Below are 24,715 nucleotides of genomic sequence, written 5' to 3' on the forward strand. Positions count from 1 at the left end.
GCAAGGTAATGCCGATGAATGTTCAGATTTTTAGATTGTTGTTGGGGATGGTTATTGCCTGACACTTGTGTGGCGTGACTGTTATGTCCATGTATTTGCCCAAGCCTGAATGTTATACTGGTCTTGCTGTTTCAGTATCTGAAAAGTTGTGCTTTGAGCAATCAGCAAACCTCTCCAGTTCTGATCGAACAGTGAACGTCCAGTCATTCATGGGAGTCTTGGACCTTGCTCTGAAAACCTCCTGCAGTGATGCTCCAAGATTGAGGAGATTGACAAATTAATGTGCATTTCAGTTTTCTAAAGATATCACTTTGTTTAGTGATAGAATTCTAATATTGTAACTAACTGTTTAATTCTTCTATTATAGTACAAGTCATTTATTTTTATTTAAAAAAAATAATGTTGATCACCATTTTGGAGATTTTCTAAGTTTTAAAAAGTGTAAATTCTTCACCTGTCTTGGCTCAAGCAAAAACTAAAGTACTCTGGAGGGAGTAGAGCCAGTAACGTGTGAAGAATAAACCATTCAAAATATACATTTGTTAGTGTGTGAAGAAACTTCACTTCGAAGTTCAATTCTAAAGGGATGGTCACAAGTATGATTTTAGCTTCTAAACTTTAAATGCTTTTTCTTCAACTGGAACTTGGAGGAATGGGATTAAATATTGGTAGTTATCTTGGAATGAAGTCTAGATTCCTTTACCAAGAATCAATTGGTATTTTGCAGGTAATTGTTCTTACTCTAGGCAAATTCAAACAGCACAATGTTGGTGACAGGTGGCAGGTTTAGCCACATTGTACGCTTTACACTTCAACTCACCCAAAGCACTGCCTATATCAGAGTTTGCATCTAGTCCCATTCACTGTCACCTCTTTGCTGACCTATATAGGTATTCAGTCTGGTAGCTACTCGAATTTAGAAATGTTGTCCTTGTGTTAATATCTCTCCATAGCCTTACTCTTCTGTCTTCCAGCTCTATATTCTGTATTCTTTCAATCCTGCTTTTTTTTTGTACCTTCCTGATTTTCATTGTCTAGTAGCCACCATAGCCCCCAAGCTCTTGGTTTACCTTCCGAAACCTTCTGCGTCTGTACCTCCTTTTTAAGATGCTCCTTAAAGCCTCCTTTAACAAGCTTTTGGCCATCTGTGTTGACTGCTCTTCATGTAGCTCAGTGTTAAGTTTTGTTGATACTCCTGTAATGTGCCAGGGGACATTTTATTACATTGAAATCAAGTTGCAAATGCACACTGCTGTTTACTGCAGTAAAAAAAAAGTGTATCTTCACTTGCTATTGTACACCTCACATTTTCTGGAAATTCCTGAATGCATCACAGCCAAGTAATTAACTTTGAAATGTGTTGACACTTTTGTTATCCTCTACTTTTCATACTTTTTATCTTTTACACACTGTCTCAACAGAATAAAGATATAATGATCTGGATGTATACTGATAGTACAGTACTTGATAAGTCTCTAAAGGGTAACAAAGTAAACCATAGGAACTTGACAAAGACATTTGTACAGTAGTTTTATGAAGATAATTCTCTTGAACTGAAGACCAAGGCGCACCAAGTATTTATAGACTTTAGGGGTAAAAAAAAACAATTAATTATATTGTCTCCTTAAATGTTCATGACATGGGTATTTCTGGGTATAATGCACAAGTTTACCCAAGAGGATTACTAAGAAGGAAATACGCAGAGAAAAAATGAGCTACAAAGGTAAACTGGCCAAAAATATAAAGGAGGATAGTAAAAGCTTTTTTAGGTATGTGAAAGGGAAAAAAAAATGGTTAAGACTAAAACTGAGCCCTTGAAGACACAAACGGGTGAATATATTACAGGGAGTAAAGAAATGGCAGAAGAGTTGGATTGGTACTTCAGATCTGTGTTCACTGGGGAAGACACAGGCAATCTCCCTGAGGTAACTGTGGCTGAAGGACCTGAACTTAAGGGAAATTATATTTGCCAGGAATTGGTGTTGGAGAGACTGTTAGGTCTGAAGGTTGATAAGTCCCCGGGGCCTGATGGTCTACATCCCAGGGTACTGAAGGAGGTGGCTCGGGAAATCGTGGATGCATTGGTGATCATTTTCCAATGTTCTATAGATTCAGGATCAGTTCCTGCGGATTGGAAGGTGGCTAATGTTGTACCACTTTTTAAGAAAGGAGGGAGAGAGAAATCAGGGAATTATAGACCAGTTAGTCTGACCTCAGTCGTGGGAAAGATGCTGGACTCAATTATAAAAGGATGAAATTATGACACATCTGGATAGCAATAACAGGATAGGTCAGAGTCAGTATGGATTTATGAAGGGGAAATCATGCTTGACTAATCTGGAATTTTTTGAGAATGTAATTTTGAAGATGGACAAGGGAGATCCAGTGGATGTAGTGTACCTGGACTTTCAGAAAGCTTTTGATAAAGTCCCACATAGGAGGTTAGTGAGTAAACTTAGGGCGCATGGTATTGGGGGCAAAATACTGACTTGGATTGAAAATTGGTTGGCTGACAGGAAACAAAGAGTAGTGATAAACGGCTCCATTTTGGAATGGCAGGCAGTGACCAGTGGGGTACCGCAGGGATCAGTGCTGGGACCGCAGCTTTTTACAATGTACATTAATGATATAGAAGATGGTATTAAAAGTAATATTAGCAAATTTGCTGATGATACAAAGTTGGGTGGTAGGGTGAAATGTGATGAGGATGTTAGGAGATTACAGGGTGACCTGGACAGGCTAGGTGAGTGGACAGATGCATGGCAGATGCAATTTAATGTGGATAAATGTGTGGTTATCCACTTTGGCAAGAACAGAAAGGCAGATTACTACCTAAATGGAGTCAAGTTAGGTAAAGGGGCAGTACAGAGAGATCTGGGTATTCTTGTACACTAGTCAATGAAAGCAAGCATGCAGGTATAGTAGGCAGTGAAGAAAGCCAATAGCATGCTGGCCTTCATAACAAGAGGAATTGAATATAGAAGCAAAGAGGTTCTTCTGCAGCTGTACAGGGCCCTGGTGAGACCACACCAGGGTCTAGTTTTGGTCTCCAAATTTGAGGAAAGACATTCTGGCTATTGAGGGAGTGCAGCATAGGTTCACGAGGTCAATTCCTGGAATGGCGGGATTACCTTACACTGAAAGACTGGAGTGACTGGGCTTATATACCCTTGAGTTTAGGAAGCTGAGAGGGGATCTGATTGAGACGTATAAGATTATTAAAGGATTGGACACTTTGGAGGCAGGAAACATGTTTCCGCTGATGGGTGAGTCCTGAACCAGAGGACACAGTTTAAAAATAAGGGGTAGGCCATTTAGAACAGAGTTGAGGAGAAACTTCTTCACCCAGAGAGTGGTGGCTGTGTGGAACGCTCTGCCCCAGAGGGCAGTGGAGGCCAAGTTTCTGGATACTTTCAAGAAAGAGATGGATAGAGCTCTTAAGGATAGTGGAATCAAGGGTTATGGGGATAAGGTAGGAACAGGATACTGGATTGTGGATGATCAGCCATGATCATAATGAACAGTGGTGCTGGCTTGAAGGGCAGAATGGCCTACTCCTGCACCTATTGTCTATTGACCCTGAAATGGTTGCTAACGGCAAGCATCTGACTAATACCTTAGAGAAGTTGCTGTTGTTTGGTAGGGTATGGGGTAAAGCTATGGTAGCCACAGGGCATGGATGACTATACTACCTTATCAAATTTAAAAACTCTTTGAGTAGGACAAACATTAAAGTTTTCCCAATATGGCTCTAGTTTGGAGTGTTTTTTGTTAGATGTCTCTGCTGCTATTTTGGTCTTGAGAAAATAAAATCTTCAGAGGTTATTGAACCAAGCAGGAAGGACAATTGAAGAGCAAACCTTTGTTGATATTGTGTGCAGATTTTGCCTCCTTATCTGAGGAAGCGTGTTCTGTCTGTTGACTGAATGCAATGAAGGTTGATCAGATTGGTTTCTGGGATGGCAGGACTGACTTATGAAGAGAGTCTGGTTTGATTAGGACGATATTTATGGTAGTTTAGAAGAATGAGGGAGGATGTTATAGAAACCTATAAATTTCTAACAGGACTAGACAGTAAATGCAGGAAGGATGTTCCCGATCACAAGGGAGTCCAGAGCCGGGGTCAAAGTTTAAAATATGGAGCAGGCCATTTCGGGTGGAAATGAGAAATTTCCTTGTCCAGAGAGTGGTGAGTGGAATTCTCTGTCACAAAGTAGTCAAGGCCAAAACATTAATGTTTTCAAGAAGGAGTTAGATATAATTCCTGGAGCTTAAGGAATCCAAAGGTATGAAGATAAAGCAGGAATAAGTTACTGAGTTGGACGATCAACCATGATTATATTGAATAGTGGAGCATACTTGAAGGGCCGAATGGCCGCCTCTTGTTCCTGTTTGCTGTGTTTGAAAACAATCTGCTCTCGAAGCATTTTAAAGTGATTTGAATAAGGAGAATGCCTGTCTCAGTATAATTGTTGAATCCATTCAGGGAAAAGGCTGCAATCCCTCTGCCAGGAGAAGGTGATTCCTGAACTCGTTAATGTCGAGGTGGGTAAGAACTTGCAATAGGAAATGGGTGAATAAGCTATCTCTGTACTTTGCTACTTAATGCACTGGAATAGTTGAGCTACAATGATGGATTAAAACTTGTGATGGGCACTGTTTATTGTTTTAAAAGAAAACACAAATCAACAACATAGCTGAGCTGAGCTGAACTCCCACTGTCAGAGTTGTACCGCACGGTAGCAGACCCTTCAGTCAAACTCCTATGCACCAATCAGACATCCCAATCTGACCTTGTGCTGTTTGTCAGCAATTGAGTTATGAAAACATGGTTAGCAGTCAAATCCCATAAAGCAGTATGGTGTTGACAACAGTGAAATAATAAATAAATAAATAATCTGTTCTGTCTGTGATGATAACTAGAACAACAAAGATTATTTGCTTTTCGGGGAATAGCATTGCATCGCGAAGTGAGGTTTTTATCTGTTTTATTACTGGCTGATGCTACAATTGTGATCTGAGTCTCTGTGCCACATTCAGTTGGATTTCTTTGGAAGTTGACATTCAACTGCGTACTTGTATATTTGTTCCCTTGCGCGCTTTCTAAATTATGGCATTAATGAGAATACTTTTACTTGAAACAGCAATCAAGTCAGATTATCCTGCTGTGGTGGAAATTCTTTGGCATCTTTTCCTGATGCTTGGGCAGATTTAATATGACCAGAAAAAATCATGGGCCGGTTTGGATATTGTCTGAGATGAAGATGCTTTAACCAAAAGGCACATTTTTGAGACACAGAAAAGTGAATTCAACATACCCCTTCCTGTATTTATGCAGTCATATTGACCATTGTGCTGTTAGAGCTGTTTCAGCAGGTACTGATCTTCATATAGTTGAGCAAGGTAACTTGAATTAGATTCTGTGGTCTTGTGCCCAGCGTGCTGGTTGTTGGCAAAACTACCTGTCATTGCAAAAACTGGTATACTGAAAGAGACTAGATACTTGAATTTTATGATTATTCTTAGTTACCCTTTCTTCTTTTCCGTAACCCCATCTTTCCTTTCTCCTTGTGCATTCCTTTCTTCTACAGTACTTTTGGACTCTGGAGGGAAGGGTCAAGCATTTACAAAAACGTTTTTCTTCCCAATCATCATGCCAACAGGAGATCAATAATCCAGCATTTGGTTGCACAGGTCTTATTATTCAACAAAACAGACTACTTAATGCCTTTTTCTGTAAGAACTTGTCATCTATATGAGGCATTGCCATTACCAGTTCGTTTCCCCATTTCACTGAGATTTTGTTTGAACTTGCTTTTGAAATTTTGAAGTTTCCCACTTCTCAAATCTTAACATTTTTCTTGGCTGTTTTGTTTTCATTGTGTTTTATTTGCTGCTACGCAGGAGCTGCTGAATAACTTGAATCTTGGGGAAATGAAGTGCACTGTGCCAGTGTTAGCAGTATCATTAGCTTTAGAGGGGAAAGCCAGCCATCGTGAGCTCACCTCTAGACTTCTGTCTGATCTGTGTGGCAAAGTACTCACCACAAATGATGTGGAAAAATCCTTTGATATGCTGCTGAAGGATTTGCCAGAATTGGCCTTGGATACTCCTGGAGCACCACAGGTGAGTGCAAACATTTTCAAATGAGGTAGTTTTCTGTTGCCTTCAAGGTGAAGAATATTTGTGCTGGGGAATGGAATGATTTGTGGCCATCTCCTATCAGCATCAATCACTCTTATCTGGGTACAAATTAAATCTCCCTTTGCTGTCACAGCAGTGTGTCTTGTCTTGAACCCTGACACCAGTCCCTATTGCACCAGGGGGGTGCTTTGCCACTTGTCATCCTTAAGCTTTTTGACATTCTCAACTAATATTGAATTGGATCCTGACCCGCATTGCCCATACCCCAGTCCTGATACTGAAAGGTTATCTTCATCTGTAAAACCACATGTACCCTGGGCAGTTTGTTTTTTTTAAATTTAAAGTATTATCTACTTGTGGAATGGTGGTTCTTTGCATTATGAAAAACGTTATTAATTTGAATAATATTTCTCCGGTTATCCCAGGGGTTTAATTATATTGAAATCTTTAAAACGTGTTTTAATCTACTAAGCGCCTTTGCTGTATAGGAAGATGACTTTGTGAAACAATGTGAAGATTCCAGCTTTATAAATGGTCCATTCCTTCCTTTTTTACCCTGTGACCCCTGCCAGCATAATCTATTTCCATAATTAAAATAATGTCAGTGATGTCCAAAGTCTTAATCAAGTTGAATCTCCCCTTTTCAAATGATATAGGTAGATCACTGTGACCTGTCCTCTATTGATAGCTGTTTGGCTGGATACATGAACAATTTAATGAGCTTCTGTATTATTCTTTCTTCATATGGCTTTCCAACTAAAGGAGCTGTTGGAAATGTGGAAAAGCAGAGTGTAATCCAGTCTTTAATAAAACCTATTTTATATTAAAGAGCAGTTAAAATAAGCCAATAATGAAGTCAGAGTCATTCGGCATGGAAACAGGCCTTTAGCCCAACTGATCCATGTCATAGTCATGCTGATCAGGTTTCCTTAATTTGCCTGCATTTGGCCAACATTCTTCTAAACCTTTCTTATCCATGTACCTGTTCAGATGTCTTTTAAATGTTGTAACTGTACCCACCTCTACCATTTCCTCTGGCAGCTTGTTCCATATATGCACCACCCTCTGTGTGAAAATGTTGCCCCTCAGATCCCTCTCACCTTAAACCTATTTCCTGGACTCCTGGAAAAAAGACTTGGTTATTCATTTTATCTATGCCCCGCATGATTCTATAAAATTTCCTTCGGGTCGCCTCTTAGCCTCCAACACTCCAGCAACAAAGATCCCAGCTTATCCAGCCTCTCCTTATAACTCGAGCCTTCCAGTCTTGGTTAGATCCTTGTAAATCCTTTTTTGCACACTTTCTAGTTTAATAACATCCTTCCTAAAGTAGGGCAACCAGAATTGTGCACAATACTTCAAATGTAGTCTTACTGTTGTCTTGTACAACCATAACATGTCATCCCAACGCCTATACCGATGAAGGCAAGTGCCACGTGCCACCTTCACCACACTGTCCACTTGTGACGCCACTTTCAAGGGACGATGTACCTGCTCCACTAGGTGTCTCTGACATTTCCCAAGGCCCTACCAGTAACTGTGCGAGCCCTGTCCTGGTTTGTCTTAGCAAAGAACAACACCCGCATTTACCTACATTAAAAGCCATCTGCCATTCCTTAGCCCTCTGGGCCAGATGACCACTTTCATTGTCCATTATGACACCAATTTTGGTGCCATCCACAAATTTACTTGCATTGCCTCCTATATTTCATCCAGATTCTTTTATATAAGGACAGCAGTGGACTTTTTTCTGCAGAAAAGTAATTCACTTAAACTGTATAACTACCCCACTGCAGCTAATAAAAACTGAACAATGTGGAGAGTAAATTTATGGGGATCTGAAAGTGGATTTTCCTCCAGTCCTTCTGTAACACATTTGGTTGTGATTGGAGGGAATAACAGAGTTACAAATGGTCCTGATGTCCAGCTTTTTAAGTGAATCTTCTAACATGAGTATGCCATGTTGGTAATCACTTGGGTAAGTACTGTAACTATTTTGCACACTGACTTCCTTGAACTACATGACAGCGAAAGCATTCCCTCCTCATCACTGCAGTCTATCATTGAGTGCTCCATGAATAGTTTAGAAGAGCTAAGGGCTCATTTCATTAAGTGAATAACTGCATGCTACTATGAGATACCTGATGGTGCCTCAATGACTGCAGTCCACTCCCTCTTGTCATCACTTTCTGTAGCGGGAGTGAAAGAAATGGAAACCGACAACAATTTGACAGTGTGCTAAACTGCTCTTGTTTATTAGGTCATGTCTGGTTTCAACAATGATTTAATTGGTTGACTCAGTAAAGTATTCTTTATGATGGACGAAAAATAGATAATTGTATGGTTTCAAAAGTAATTTTGTGATTTCAGTTTTGTCCCAGTCATATGCCCGTTTTAGAAAGTCATTCTTTACTAAAATTTTATTCTCTTTCAGGTCATTCCTGGACTTAAACCAAAATGTATTGTCAGAACTTCTATCACTTCAGTTTTATCCTCTTAGTGAGAGGCAATAAAGTTGCTATTTTGTTTAATTCATCAGTTTGCATGGCTTTTTGCAGTTTGAGTAAATGTTGACTTGGAAGTTGATGCCACTTAAAATTATTTTTTCAGCTTGTGGGCCAATTTATTGCAAGAGCTGTGGCAGATGACATCCTGTCAAAAAGTTACATTGAAAGTTACAAAGGGAAAGTGGATTGTGAGAATGCCAGGTAGGTGGTTTAAATTTTATCTTGTATTTTTTTTAAGAAATGGGATATGATTGTTATTTGCTGTAATGTGCACTTTGAAATCCAGCTGCAGAGTATCAAGATATGTTTTTGAAAAGTTCTTGAACATTGTTAATAAGAGCACAAATATCCAAAACTTCTAATTGACTTTAGTAATGCTTGTCCGGTCTCAGGTGAAGTAGCTCACAATATTAGCTATTTCAATGAAAAGAATTTGAGGGAAACACTTTTTTTTTTCCCTTTCCTCTCCTCCCCAACCCATCTCCCAAAACCATTCTCTGTCTGTAGAGCTGCCTTGGGTAGAGCCGCAGTGTTGCTGAGTATGAAGAGAGGCGGTCTGCGTCTGGACAATGTATGGGGAACAGGAGGAGGACAAAGGCCAGTTGAACAACTTGTCCAAGAGGTATGTAACCTTAATGGTTTCTCTACTCTGCAACTTGGATGAAAATGTAGTTGTTTTTGTTTTCATCATGGACCTAAAACTAGTATTGAAGTTTGTAGCCTGTAACATTTCATTTCACGATGAACAATTAAAAACATTTTTGAAATGTCTGTTATTGAGTTGTATACCTTTCCTGGGAGTTGAGAAATATTGGACAAAGTAGAACAAGTATGCAGTTTTCGCCATTACATAGAACCTCTTGAAGCTCTGTTTTAAAAGGACAAATTATTATTTCTGTAATGAATGTAGGAATATTTTGCAATAACACAGATTGCCAAGTTATGACTGTGGTTAGTTTAACCTTTTTAGTTTAAAGTCTTTCTTCTGATCGAATGGTCATAGTATAGGTTGAATCTAAACTCTAACGTGGTCACCAAAGTAATCTGGTAACTATGACCGATCCACTGTTTGTGTAATACGTCTAGCGATCTGTGATTGTCTCGGTTTGCCTTATTGCCTTTCATACATTGCCCTTTTTTGGGTATCTCTGAACTTGGGATTATTTTTCCTCTTAAGTCACCTTATTGTTACTACTGACTTCAGACTCAATTTTTCATGGCTGTCTAGTTAGCCACATTTTTGCAAAATACACTATTTATTGCATTGTTGTTTAAGGATCACCATTATAAGTACATTTTCCACTTACTGTTAATGCCAAATTGTGTGAGAGATCATTTCACAAGTGGACGTGGTGCACTAACAGTGATCCGAATTCAACGTTTGAGAGAAGATTTGTAGTTTGGGTGCTCGTTGTTGTGGTTCTGTTCGCCGAGCTGGGAATTTGTGTTGCAGACGTTTCGTCCCCTGTCTAGGTAACATCCTCAGTGTTTGACACCAACTATCCACGAAATGACACGACCAGCTATCCTTAGTAGCCCCACACACAGATGGCAAACAACAGGAGTTCGACTGGGACGACACTACTATTATAGGATAAGCCAAACACTACCATTATAGAGAAGAGCCAGGGAATTTCTACAGGCATGGCACTCCTCCACAGATTCTATCAACAAATTCATCGACCTGGACCCAATATACCCGCCACTGCAGCGGACAGCTGGAACTGACAACCAGAAGCGAAAGAGACAAACCACTATAAATGCCGGAGAAAAGATCACAGAAGCGCTTCACAGGAGGCTCCCAAGCACTGAGGATGTCACCTAGATAGGGGACAAAACGTCTGCAGCATAAATTCCCAGCTCGGCGAACAGAACCACAACAGTGATCTGAATGTTTGAACATGGTAGGGCAGGTTATTAAAGCATGTGAGATCCTGGGCATTATTAGTAGAAGTATAGAGTAATAGGCCAGTAAATCATGCTAAACTTATGTAAAAACCCTATCGCAGTTCTGCCCAGCTGCAGTTTTGCGTCCACTTTGGGACACTTCACTCGAAGAGGAATGTCGCAGCTTTGAAAAGGGTATGGAAAGAGATGTACAAGACCAATTTTAGGGTTCAGAAATTGCAGTTTCATGAGTGGACTGCATCGTAGACCAGAGAAGGCTGAGAAGAGATTTGATTGATGTGTTTAAAATGAAGGATTTGAATAGGTTAAAGGAGAGAAATGGTTTCCTGTGATTGAGTTGACAACAAGTGGAACCACAGATTTTAAGTTTTTTTTGGTCAAAGTTTACTTTAAAAACTTTTTATTTATCATACAGTGAGTTTTTAGAGATGGGAACAGATTTAATAGGGTAAATCTTGGAAGGAGAATCTATTGCAGATGTATGAAGAAATATGGTGAGAGAAAGATTGGAATTCTCTTCAAAACCAGGCCAGATTCCATTGCCTTCTACACTATTATTCTGATTTTAAGTTGCAGTATATACATATATGCATCCATCCCACAGTATGCCAAAGGGAAGCCTCCTTGTATAGCAATTATATTATTGATCAGCTGCAAAAATTCAGTGATTGGAAGAGCAGGTCAGAGGCTGGGAATTCTGTGGCAAGTAATTCTCCTCTTGGTTCCCAAAATGTGCCCACCGTTTATAAGGCACAATGGAATATTCTCCACTTGCCTGGACGAGTGCAGCTCTATCAGCTCTTTAAAAGGCTTGACATCATTCAGGACAAAACAAACTCTTTGGTACACTCTTCAACACCATTGCACAGTGGCAGTAATGTGTACTTACCTATAAATTGCACTGCAGTAACTCCCCAAAGTTGCTTAAAAGACACCATCCAAAACTGTAACCTTGTCAAACTAGAAGGACAAGGGCAGCAGGTACATGGGAACACCGTCCTCTGCAAGTTCCCCTTCAAGCCACGTGCCGTGCTGACTCAGATCCTTCGCTGTTGCTGGGTCAAAATCCTGAAATTTCCTTCCTAAGAGCATTGTGGGTCAACCCACAGCACATGGACTCCAGCAGTTCAAGCAGCATCACCACCTCCACAGGCAATTGGGCATTAACAATAAACAATGTCAGTATCTACTTTTTCCAATTTAATTTCATATGCAGGATTCACTGAGGTTTTTAAAAATATAGTTTGAAAAATTTGTGCCTGAAAATGGTTGGGTTAATATTTTTAAAACCTTTTGCAGATTTCCAGTCAAGATAGCCAAAGATAATCCGTGTGACCTTAATAGTAGTCACCAGCGAACTAGATGAACAGTGTATAATGAAATATTATTTGATCGTGCTTGACTGCATCTTGTTTGTTTTCACCTTCTCCCCAACACTCCCAAAAATACCTCCACTCTATAATTACTCTGATAGATTGACATGTTGTTGAAAGAATACCAAGTGTCTGGAGACTTAGCAGAAGCAGAACACTGCCTTCAGGAACTCGAAGTACCACACTTTCACCATGAACTGGTGTACAAGGTAAAAACAGAAGTGATTATCTGTGAGTGTCACATGTACATACATTTTAAGCAATAGGTCATTCACAATGTTGAAATAATCACAATATCAAAGGTAGTGGAAGTAAAAGTAAGGAACATCTAAGCAGCAGTCAACATAATAGACTAATTGAAAAGGGCAAAAACAAAGTGACAAAAGACCAGGTATAGATTGTCTATTTTCTTGTTATATTCCTAACCCTCAAAGACAATGATATTGGCTAACAAGGAAAGAGAACAGAAATTTCAAACTTTTTTCAAATTGTAGTCAACCGAGTCTTTGAAAAATATATTCTAACAAAGACACCAAATGGATATAATGTTAATGGGATAAAATGTAGGAGCACAGAGAACAGAGGCAGCAGTAGGCTCCACAAGCCTGTTTCACCATTCACTATGATCTTGGCTGATCATCCAATACAACAGCCTGTTCAGGCTTTTCCTCTTGATCCCTTTACTAAGTATTATATCAAACTGTTAGAAATCATAAAATGTCTTGGCCTCAACTGCTTTCTGTGGTGGTCACGTCGAAATCTGAAAAAGAAATGAATAAAGATATGGAGGGAGGATAATTTTAGGGGAATAACTGACGGCACAAAGTTAATAAACAATAAAGTGTATACCTGGGAAGAATTCCAATCTTGAGAAAGATCAAAGAAAATAAATGCAAAGATTTGAATTATGCAAATATGTATCAAGGAACATGAAACAAAATAATAAAATATTCCACAGGCATATTTTAAAGAGCAAGTCTGATGTGATTATGGCCCGTAAGGAATAGTCAAGGTAAATCACAAGCAAGACCGAAAAGGCGCAAATATTGAAATTATTTTGATTTGGTACTTCCCAGGTAGACTGTGCTCCTACATTTCATCCCAGGTGTACGTTACATTGGGATACAAGATTAGAAATGATCGAGTCACAGTTAAATTTGAAAATAATAAACTAATCTAATTAATCAAACTGGATAAAACCCCTGATCCAAGAAGACACAGCAAAGGCACTATATTTCTTGAGAAAAAGGTATAGTGCCAGAGGACTGGTAGATAACATGATCTGTCTCCTTCTGTAAACGTAGCTATAATATGCCCAAGGAATTATAGAGTAGTCACCTTGTGGTGTAGTTGGTCAGCGTGTTTGATTATTAACCAAAAGGTTGGTGTTTTGAGACCAACCAAGCACAATGTTTGAGGGCTGTTATGGTGCAATGGTAGTGTTCTCACCTCTGGATCAAGAGGCCCAGCTTCCAGTCCCACCTTCTCCAGCGGTATGTAAAAACATCTTGAACAGTTTGATTAAGAAAATATCTGGAGAGTTATTTTAATTTCAAATAGAGGAAAATGGCCAGTAAAGAAGAAAAGAGAACCATCCATACAGCAAAAATACAATGATTAAGCAGCATGGATGTCAAAAGTGAAAGTTTCACTTGGTCCATCTCTGAATTATTTGTAGAAGTAATAAAGTGTATTTAAGGGTGAAGGTAGATGCATCACATGTCTTGATTTTAAGAAGATTTTTGGTAAGTGTCACATTAGAATAATAAATTAGGTTGGAACCGGCTGATACTGGGGAATGGATACAGAGCTGACTGCAGTACAGGAAGCTGTGAGTATGCTAGAAGGTTCTGATTTAGAGTGGCTGAACGATGGAGGTGTGGGACCCACACGGATTAGAACATAGAACATACACGTTACAGCGCAGTTCAGGTTCTTCGACCCAAGTATTGCGCCGACCTGTGAAATTAATCTGATGCCCATCTAACCTACACCATTGCATTATTATCCATATGTATGTCCAATGTCCATTTAAATGCCCTGAACATCAGCAAGTCTACTACTGTTGCAGGCAGGCCATGCCACTACAACTGAGTGAAGAAACTACCCTTAATATCTGACCTATATCTATCACCCCTCAATTTAAAGCTATGTCCCCTTGTGTTAGCCTTCACCATCTGAGGGAAAAGGCTCTCACCTTCCACTCTATCTAACCCTCTGATTATCTTGTATGTCTTGATTATCACTCCTCAACCTCCTTCTCTCCAATGAAAACCGCCTCAGTTCCCTCAGCCTTTCCTCGTAAGACCTTCCTTCCAGACCAGACAACATGCTGGTAAACCTCCTCTCCACCTTTCCCAAAGATTCCACATCCTTCCTACTATGTGGTGACCAGAACTGTACGCAATACTCCAGATGCAGTCTTACGAGTGTCTTATACAGCTGAAGCAAGACCTCGTGGCTCTGAAACTCAATCCCACTGCCAATAAAAGCCAACACACCATATGCCTTCTTGCTACCCAGGTTGATAGGGTTGTTAACTTTCAAGGACTTATGCACCTGGACACTGAGATATCTCTCTTCATCTCCGCTGCCAAGTCCGTGTACCACCTACTGTATTGCTACTCCACCACTTAGCAGGAAGACCGTAGCAGACACATGGGAACACCATCATCTACAAGTTCTCCCCTAGCCAAAACCACACACCATTCTGGCTTTGAAGTACGGGGTGACTTCTGTATCCATGGAATTCCGTTTTCAGTTACCTGGAGTTTACTGCGGCCCTGATGTATTAAAGGGAACCTTCTGGAGCCAGAGACCAGGGGACTGCTGTGAAGGTAAATTTCCCGTTGAAATGAATGGGTTCACTCCTATCCGCTGGTTCCACAAGTAGGTTGTGTAACATATCCCCAATGGGTATGGAAGTGACTACTGTATTTCTGTTCCTTCACTTACTGGGTTAAAATCTTAGAATTCTTTACAACATTGTGGGTTCCTTCATTGAGGTCTGCAATAGTTTTTTAAAAAGACAGCTTACCAGCACCTTCTCCAGGGCATTTTAATGGTGGTAATAAATGCTGGACCAGCCAGTGACGCCTACATCGTATGATTGAACAGACAAAAATGCTATGATTAGTGGAGTTATCCCCAAGTGTAGTCAATATTTCTCCTTCACTCAACCTCAAGAAACAGATTGTCTGCCGATTTAGCATATTGCTATTTGTGGGAGTTTACTATACATAAATTAGCTGTTGTGCTTCCCACATTACAACAGTGGCTACACTTTCGAAGAATCTGTTATCATGAAAGATGCCATGGAAATGAAAATCTTTTTGGTTCTCTCCTCAATGAAGTATAACTGAAGTGGTCTGCTGTGTCATGAATGCTGCTTGAGAACCCCCTGACCCTGAGAAATAATTTATTGATCTAGCAGTTAACTGCTAGGTTTTATTATAGTAATTTCATTTTAAAGATTATTTAGAATGGTTTCTAACCCTGTACAGTTTAAGATGTAAATATTTAAATTGACTATTGCATTTAAAATGTTTTAGGCTATAGTGATGGTTCTGGAATCAACTGGAGAAACTACCTTTAAAATGATCCTGAAGCTACTTAAATCCTTGTGGGAATCATCTGTCATTACAGTGGACCAAATGAACAGAGTAAGTATGCCACCTACTGGACAGCACTGCAGTGTGTTTAAAGTACCTGTAAATAGTACATACACCTGTAATTTCTGAAGTACTTCTATTACAATGGCTCCCATCACTGTCTCCTGGAGAGGATTGGCTGTTTGTATTTCAAAATTATTTAGTATTTAAATTTGTACCTCAAGCTTTAGAGGACCGTTGATTTTAGTGAGGAATCTTTACCTCTCTTTTGCATGGTCACTGATGTTTAGATTTTTAGTTTAACATTGTAGGTTTAAATGGGTTACTTTCTGTTGGCAAGGTGTAAGGAATCATGTAGCATATAGATGAATGCTGTAACCTCATTTTACAATTTATATTAAATACCTTCGAATGAAGGGACAGAAGATATGATTGCTAAATTTGTTCATGACACAAGGATAGGTAAGTAATTTGTGAAAAGAATATAAGGAGACTATGTCGGGACTATAATGTGGGAAAATGTGAAATTGTCAATTTTGATGCAGAGAATTAAAAAGCATATCAAAATATATAGGATTGCAGAGATCTGAGATGTAGAGAAATCTGGGTATTATTGTGCATGAATTATAATAGGCTAGTATTTAGGTCTGTCATGTAATTGGGAAAGCGAATAGAATGTTATGGTTTATTGAGAGAGGAACTAAATACAGAAGTAAGGAAATTGTGCTATAGTTTTACAAGGCTTTGAGACCACATCTGGAGTACTGTGCACAGTTTTTCTCTTTAATCTGAGAATATTTAAATGTGTTGTAAGCTATTCAGAGAAAGTTTACTAGACTGATACCTGGAATTGTGGGATTGTCTCATGAGAAAAGCTTGGACAAAGCTTTTCACTGTGTTTCCGTGCATGTGACAATCAATTCAATTCACTCTAGGATTATATCCATTGAATTTAAGAATGTGTACACAGAATACAGCATGCTCCACTATTCATTAAGATCATGGCTGATCGATTTATGTTTTAAATTTCTATCAACCCCTTGTAATATTGGATTTCCCCTGCCTAACCAGAATCTATTCACCTATGACTTAATATTCAGTCACACCATCTCCAAGGCAAAGAGGTGCATAGCTACACAATTCTCTGAGTAAAACATTGCTCATCTGTCCTCAAATGGTAGTTCCTAATTTTGAAACAGTGCCCCTGGTTTTGGACTGACCCACAAGAGGAAGCCTCCTTTCCATGTCCACCTTGTCAAGACCATGCAGGATTTTGGACATTTCAGTCAAGTCACCCCTCACTCTTTAAACTCCAGTGGAAACAACAAGCCAAGCCTGTGTAAGGCAATTAATACCAGATATCAATCCAGCAAACCACTTTCAATACATTTACATCCTTCCAAGATAGAAACCAAAACTGCACTGAGTATTTGAGATGAGGTCTCACCAATGTCCTGTATTATTGAAACCTATCATCTTAATGTTCAACTCCTAGCATGATAAACTATAATGAGTGTCAGGTAAGAGAGTGATGAACTTAATGTGGATCAGTACTTGGAACTACAATGTTGTGACAGTAATGGAGACGTGGATTTCACAGGGTCAGGAATGGTTGCTGGATGTTCCAGTGTTTTAGATCTTTTAAAAAGAGCAGGGAGGGGAGTAAACGAAGAGGGGGGGGTAGCATTGTTAATTAGAGAGTGCATCACAGCTGCAGGAAAGGTTATTGTTGAGGAGGGGAGGCCATATTGGATTTGGTGCTAGGCAACGAGCCAGGCCAGGTGTCAGATCTCTCGGTGAGAGAGCATTTCAGTGACAGTGACCACCACTGCCTCACCTTCACCATAGCCATAGAGAGGGATAGGAACAGACAATGTAGGAAGGAAATTAATTGGGGAAGGGGAGATTATATTGCTTTTAGAAAGGAGCTGTGAAGTATAAAATATGAACAATTGTTCTACGAGAAATGCACAACAGAAATGTAGAGGCTGTTTAAGGAGCTCTTGTTGTTAGTGAGTGTGGAAACAGGCCATTCAGCCCTTCAAATCCACTCCGATCCTCCGAAGAGTAACTCACCCAGACCCTACTACTCTACATTTACCCCTAACTAATGCACCTAATCTACACATCCCTGGACACTGAGTAATTTAGCATGGCCAAATCACCTGACCTGCACATCTTTGGATTGGGGGAGGAAACCGGAGTATCCAGAGGAAACCCACACAGGCATAGGGAAAATGTGCAAACTCCACACAGACAGTTGCCCAAGGCTGGAATTGAACATGGGTGCCTGGCACTGAGAGGCTGCCCTTTTGTGTCCATGTGCATAGATCCCTGAAAGTTGCCACATAGGCTGATAGAGTTGTTAAGAAGTTGCACGATGTGTTAGCTTTTATTGGTAGAGGGATTGAGTTTTAGAGCCACAAGGTCATGCTGCAGCTGTACAAAACTCTGGTACAGCCGCACTTGAAGTATTGTGCACAGTTCTGGTCGTCACATTCTAGGAAGGATGTTGAAGCATTGGAAAGAGTGCAGAGGAGATTTTCCAGGCTGTTGCCTGGTTTGAAGGGAAGGTCTTGTGAGGAAAGGCTGAGGACTTGAGGCTGTTTTGTTAGAAGAAAGTTAAGAGGTGACTTAATAGAGACATACAAGATGATCTGAGGATTAAAAAGGGTGGACAGTGAAAGCCTTTTTTCCTCTGGTGCTGGCTAGCATGAGGGACAGAGCTTTAAATTGAGGGGTGATAGACATAGAACAGATGTCAGATTTTTTTTACCCAGAGAGTAGTAAGGGCGTGGAATGCTCTGCCTGCAACAAGTAGTAAATTCCACAACTTTCAGGGTATTTAAATTTCATTGGATAAATATATGGATGGTGATGGAATAGTATAGGGTAGATGGGCTTCAGATTGGTTTCACAGGTCAGGGTGATATTGAAGACCGAAGGGCCTATATTACTGTGTCATGTTCTATGTTGGGCCTCTGCTCTTGTAGTTTTTATGTGACTTGCATGATGAAGTGGAAGGGTGGATTAGTAAGCTTACTGATGACACAAAGGTCGGTGGTGTTGTAGATAGTGCCAAGGGCTGCTGTAGGCTACAACAAGACATTGATAGGATACAGAGCTGGACTGAGAAGTGGCAGATGGAGTTCCACCTGGATAAATGTGAAGAGATTAATTTTGGAAGGTCGAATTTGAATGCTGAATACAGGGTTAAAGACTGGATTCTTGGCAGGGTGGAGGAACAGCAGGATCTTGGGGTCCACGTACATAGATCCCTCAAAGTTGCCACCCAGGTTGATAGGGTTGTTAAGAAGGGGTAAGGTGTTTTGGCTCTCATTAACGGGGAATGATTTTAGGAACCGTGAGGTTTTGCTGTACCTTTAGAAAACTCTGGTTAGACCACACTTGGAATAATGTGGCCTGTTCTGGTCGCCTCATTATAGATGCTTTAGAGAGGGTGCTGAGGGGATTTACCAGGATGCTAGGGCTTTTCACACTGAACAGAAGAAGGAAGAGAGGTGACTTGATAGAGGTGTACAAGGTAATGAGAGGCTTAGATAGAGTAGATAGCCAGAGACTTTTCCCCAGGCAGAAATGGCTGTCACATGGGGTCATAGTTTTAAGGTGATTGGAGGAAGGTAAAGGGAAGATGTCAGAGGTAGGTTCTTTACCACCACTGCAGGCAGTGCATTCCACACACCCACCACTCTGTGTAGAGTCCGATGCATTAGGGACATTTAAGCAACTGCTGGACATGCACATGGATGGCAGTAAATTGCGGTGTGTGTAGGTTAGGTTGATCTTAGATTAAGATAAATGCTCAGCATAATATTGAGGGCCAAAGAGCCTGTACTGTGTTATACTCTTCTATGTTCTATAACATCTCTTAGCTTTGTGCAGTACAGACATCCTAATGTTTAGAGAATTATGGTTGATACATTGAGATCCTGTTGAGTATTAATGGGGTGAATGTGGAAAGGATGCTTCTACTCCTGAATCTAGGCATTCCTCTTTCAGAACAATAGATCACCCATTTAAGGGTGAGATCAGGAGAAAACCCTTCCCTGGGTTGGGAATCTTTTTGGAATTTTATTCCTCCAAAGGTAGTGGAGGCAGAGTCCTCGAACATTTTTAGGCAGAAGTCGGTTGACTCTTGGCAGGCACAGGAGTGAAAGTCTATCGAGGGTAGTTGGGAATGTGGATTAATTAAATCAGTCCTGACTTTGTTGAATGGCAGAGCAAGCCTAATGGTATAGGCCTGCTTGAATTCATATTTGTGTTAATGCTGTCTTAGAAGGACGTTTTCCAAAATGGCATATTTGAAACTAAATGGTTGAACTAAGACTGTGTGTGTGTATATATATATATGTGTGTGTGTGTGTGTGTGTGTGTGTGTGTGTGTATATGTGTATATATAAATAAATATAAAATATATAAATAAGAGAGAGAGAACCCGACCTGCCGTGTGTGCACTGATGTTCCAGGCTGTAAAGTGCTGATGCTTCAATTTATACCTGACATTTCGAAATCGTAGAATCCCTACAGCAGGCCATTCAGCCCATCAAGTCCACACTGGTCCTCTGAAGAGCATCCCACCTAGACCTACTCCCCTACCCTATCCGATCCTTGTAAGGCTGCATCTCCCATGGCTAATCCACCTAATCTACACATCCCTGGACAATGCAATTTAGCATTGTCAGTCCACCAAACCTGCCCATCTTTGGACTGTGGGAGGAAACCGGACTGAGATTTTAAGATTTGTAGCTCAGGTTGAGGTTTTGGATGTTGGTTTTCTCACTGAGCTGGAAGGTTCATTTCCAGACGTTTTGTCACCCTACCAGATATCATCTTCAGTGGGCCTCCGGTGAAGCCCTGCTGAAAATTCCTGCTTTCTATTTATGTGTTTGGGGTGGTGATGTCCCAGGAGCACCCAGAGGAAACCCACACAGACACGGGGAGAATGTGCAAGCTCTGCACGGTTGCCGGAGGCTGGAACTGAACCTGGGTCCCTGGTGCTGTGAGGCAGCAGTGCTAACTGCCACCCAAAGCACCTCCAGTAAAATACTATATCTCCTTCAGGCCCTCTATTTATGCCCACACTGTGATTTCTTTGTCTTAACCTCTGTTAACTTTAGCATTTGTAACAAGTTGGAAAAATATGCTTTGAGAGAGTGGGTTAACAGAATGAATAAAGAATGTGAACTTATTGGGGAAGAGAAATGAAAGTGACAGTTTTCTGGATTATCAACTGAAATTATTTTCTCCAGTATATTCACCATGCCCATGCTGAGATGGCCAGGCCTGTTTGAAATGTCGTTATTTTTTTAAAAATTGGTATAGGCAAAATAGACACTTTTCTTCCAATGAGAAAAATGAAGGAATTAAAGTTCTCTTTTTATTTTGTTGCAGGGTTTTGAGAGAGTGTACAAGGAAATTCCTGATATTCATTTAGATGTGCCGCAAGCTTACACAGTAATAGAAAGGTTTGTGGAACAGTGCCATCAAATGGGGATCATCGTGAAAGAGCTGAGAGATCTTTGTCCCTCCAGGTGAGGAATATTGCTCAATCACTCAACCAATCTCTTTGTTCTTTCAAACTCCAGTTCAAAATTATGTTTCAGGTACTATCATAATTGGTATAAATGAGCTGAATTTTTAGGTACTGTGGATCCAATTAGCTCTGTAATCTTTTTGAAAGGGTATTTGCATTCTTTGAGCTTTTTACTCCTTTAAAATGTTGATTTGGATCCTTAACCATTTTCACAGTCAAATATTCAACTGTTAGAGGAATATACGTGAAATGCTTGCTTCAGTATTTTGATCTGATTGGGTGAGGAAGTTTTTTTTTGTTCAGTTCTATTTATTGTGAAATTGTAAATGTTGCATTTTGTAAGTGTGTACAAAGCTTGTTTTATTTTTCTTAAAGTTTTAGTCACTTTACCTGTTTCCTGTCTGCAGGACACAGCTACAAACTCACTGAGCAGCACTTTACAAATCGGTAGCTACCACAGTTTGGAGCAAAAAGTACATGGGAATGCACACTTCCCTTAATGACGTGTGTGATCCTAACTTGGACATATAAAGTTCCTTTAATGTGACTGTGTCAATATCCTGGAAGTAACACCTTTTTCTGGGAGACTGTAGTTCGGGAAGAATACTTATTGGCAAATAGGATTGGTGAATACATAACTCCCCATTGAGGCGATGTCCCAAGAATGAATTTTATACAGTTGGTATTGCCTCTACTTAAAGGCAGCTTGAAGAAAAAAAAGTAATTATATGGTTTAGCTTAATTTCCCCAGGTTTGTAAATGAGTTGAACAAAATGCAACATTAATCTGTTTGAACAAGTTAGAATAATTGTAGCTTGTCACTGTAGATGAAAATGTTATCAGTGGCAGAAGTTGGTGCCATATAGAGAGCACAATCACTATTGATTTTATTTAATGTAAGGAGTAATAAATTGCTGATACCTTGTATTAATTTATTTTAACTTCAACTCTAAGGGGACGGAAACGCTTTGTGAGTGAAGGAGATGGTGGACGCTTCAAATGAGAACATTGACAAAGGTGACCAAGCACACGTTCCTGCAGTTTTTTTGACTTTTGTTTTTGTGCAGTCGACTTCTTGATTATAGCTTTTCACTCCTCAAACCTCATATTACCAGAGGTTAAACCTCATGGGTTAAAGTGCATTTGCTATGAAAATAGAATGAAAAAGCATTTACGTTTGTGGGGTATAGGTTTTGTTTTGTTTTTCTTTTTTCCAAGGGTGGGGGGAATGAAGAATTGACAGCAGTACCACCCACACCTTGTGGTCGATGAAAGCAAGCTCCTTAAGGATTTATGTAACCTGATCATTCCATAGTCTTGTACAAACTTCACTGCCAAGCCTTTCTGAATACTGTGGTTTTCAAAAGGACTGGCTTAAATGCCGAAATCTCTGAATGGGTCACACGTGCTGTGTGTAATGAATCTCTTTCTTGGCTGCTAATGCTAAAAATGCAATGCTTCAAGCAGTTTAAAATAAAAAGCTGGATTGTACCTTTTTTTATTTGTGTACAATTTCCAGCAGAATGTACAAACTGTTCAATTGCTTTATGGTACAAATAACTTGTGGCATTAAACTGATTTTGAAGATGGAATCTTAGAGTGGATGTACTCTTCCTCCTTGCAGAAAATGAAAATCAATAAAGTTGGTTTTTAAAGGTTTAGAGTTTTCATTGTGTCCCACCAGCATACTTCTGTAAATTCTTCTAATTAAAGGCACAAGTACCAGATTAGAAAAATGTGTACACTCTATCTCCCTTGCTCCAAATCTAATACCATACTGAAAGGCAAAGTTGCCACTGTCCTACCAGCCCGTAGGGCTGCTCTGAGAGAGAGAGACAACTGGTGATGGTTTAACTGGAGCATCACCACATTTTTAGGCAAGGGAAGAAGTTGAGGACAGTCCTTCATTGTAACCTCAACCTGTGTGGGAATTGAACTCCTGCTGTGAACAATACTCTGTAAACAATCTGTCCAGCCAACTGAGCAAACTGATCCTATGCACTGACTACATTGTTGCAGGCACCTTAGTGAGAAGATTTGGAGATGCCGGTGTTGGACTGGGGTGCACAAAGTTAAAATTCACACAACACCAGGTTATAGTCCCAACAGGTTTAATTGGAAGCACACTAGCTTTTGGAGCGACGCTCCTTCATCAGGTGATAGTGGAGGGCTCAATCCTAACACAGAATTGATAGCAAAAATTTGCAGTGTGATGTAACTGAAATTATACATTGAAAAATTGATTGTCTGTTAAGCCTTTCATCTGTTAGAATACAGTGATAGTTTCACTTCTTTCATGTGTAAATCACAAAACCTTTTTTAAAGTTGCATTCTCGGGTTAGCTGTTAACAATGGTGATAGCTAGACAATATTTTTTTTAGATTAGATTAGACTTACAGTGTGGAAACAGGCCCTTCGGCCCAACAAGTCCACACCGACCCGCCGAAGCGCAACCCACCCATACCCCTACATTTACCCCTTACCTAACACTACGGGCAATTTAGCATGGCCAATTCACCTGACCCGCACATCTTTGGACTGTGGGAGGAAACCCATACAATATGTTGAAGGTGTTAGCCCCCTGTGTTCTCTGTCGATGACCTGATGTTTAGATTGATTCTAATCTAAAAAGTGAGATAACAAGTTTTACATAAATTCATGCAGTTTTTGAGCTCAGAATTCTACATGAATGTTTGCAGTTTTTGAGCAAAGTACAATGTAACTCTGCTAGTACAAATTCACCCCACAAAATGTGTGTGTGTGTGTGTGTGTGTGTGTGTGTGTATAGTGCATTGGTGATCATGTGTAATGTGACATGAACCCAAGGTCCCGTTGAGGCGCTCCCTATGGGTACTGAACTTAGCTATCAGCCTCTGCTCGGCCACTTTTCTCTGCTGCCTGTCCCGAAGTCCACCTTGGAGGATGGTCACCTGAACGACCGCACGCACGCACGCACGCACGCACGCACACACACACACACACACACATATATTCCTATACACACACACTCTCATACACACGGACACAGGTGTACATAGATGCGCAGACAGACACCCACACACACCCTTATAGACACACACACACTCCCACCTCACACATGCACCCCCTCACAGACTTGAGACACTCTGCACTCACTACACACACACACACACACACACACCCCAGACAGACACACACACACCAACATGCACACACATATTTTGTAGGGTGAATTTGTACTTGCAGAGTTACATTGCATTTTGCTCAAAAACTGCATGAATTTATGTAAAACTCTGTTATCTCTTTTTAGATTAGAATCGATCTAAACATCAGTCATAATCAGACAACACCTTCAACATATTGTCTAGCTATCACCATTGTTAACAGCTAACCTGAGAATGCAACTTTAAAGAAAAGGTTTTGTGATTTACACATGAAAGAAGTGAAAGTATCACTGTATTCTAACAGATTGTCTGTTAAGCCTTTCATCTATGTTTCAATGTATAATTTCAGTTACATCACACTGTAAGTTTCTGCTATAAATTCTGTTACGATCGAGCCCTCCACCATCACCTGATGAAGGAGCGTCGCTCCGAAAGCTAGTGTGCTTCCAATTAAACCTGTGTGATTTTTAACTTA

The 24,715-nt window shown here is 40.1% G+C and overlaps 1 protein-coding gene across 2 annotated transcripts in view; it reads left to right on the forward strand.

Moving 5' to 3' along the window:
* The window catches only part of pdcd4b (programmed cell death 4b), a 42,720-nt gene extending 20,004 nt beyond the window's left edge, over nucleotides 1-22,716 (forward strand). For both annotated transcript variants that reach the window (XM_060842280.1, XM_060842281.1), the window contains 7 exons: nucleotides 5,905-6,126; nucleotides 8,755-8,852; nucleotides 9,159-9,273; nucleotides 12,034-12,141; nucleotides 15,484-15,594; nucleotides 20,956-21,095; nucleotides 22,052-22,716. In XM_060842280.1, coding sequence (XP_060698263.1) covers nucleotides 5,905-6,126; nucleotides 8,755-8,852; nucleotides 9,159-9,273; nucleotides 12,034-12,141; nucleotides 15,484-15,594; nucleotides 20,956-21,095; nucleotides 22,052-22,100 — 843 coding nt within the window. In that variant the 3' untranslated portion in view covers nucleotides 22,101-22,716. The remainder of the gene's footprint in view (nucleotides 1-5,904; nucleotides 6,127-8,754; nucleotides 8,853-9,158; nucleotides 9,274-12,033; nucleotides 12,142-15,483; nucleotides 15,595-20,955; nucleotides 21,096-22,051) is intronic.
* The last annotated feature ends 1,999 nt before the right edge of the window (nucleotides 22,717-24,715 follow it).

Source organism: Hemiscyllium ocellatum, chromosome 22 (genome assembly GCF_020745735.1).
Source record: "Hemiscyllium ocellatum isolate sHemOce1 chromosome 22, sHemOce1.pat.X.cur, whole genome shotgun sequence".
Classification (NCBI taxonomy): domain Eukaryota; kingdom Metazoa; phylum Chordata; class Chondrichthyes; order Orectolobiformes; family Hemiscylliidae; genus Hemiscyllium; species Hemiscyllium ocellatum.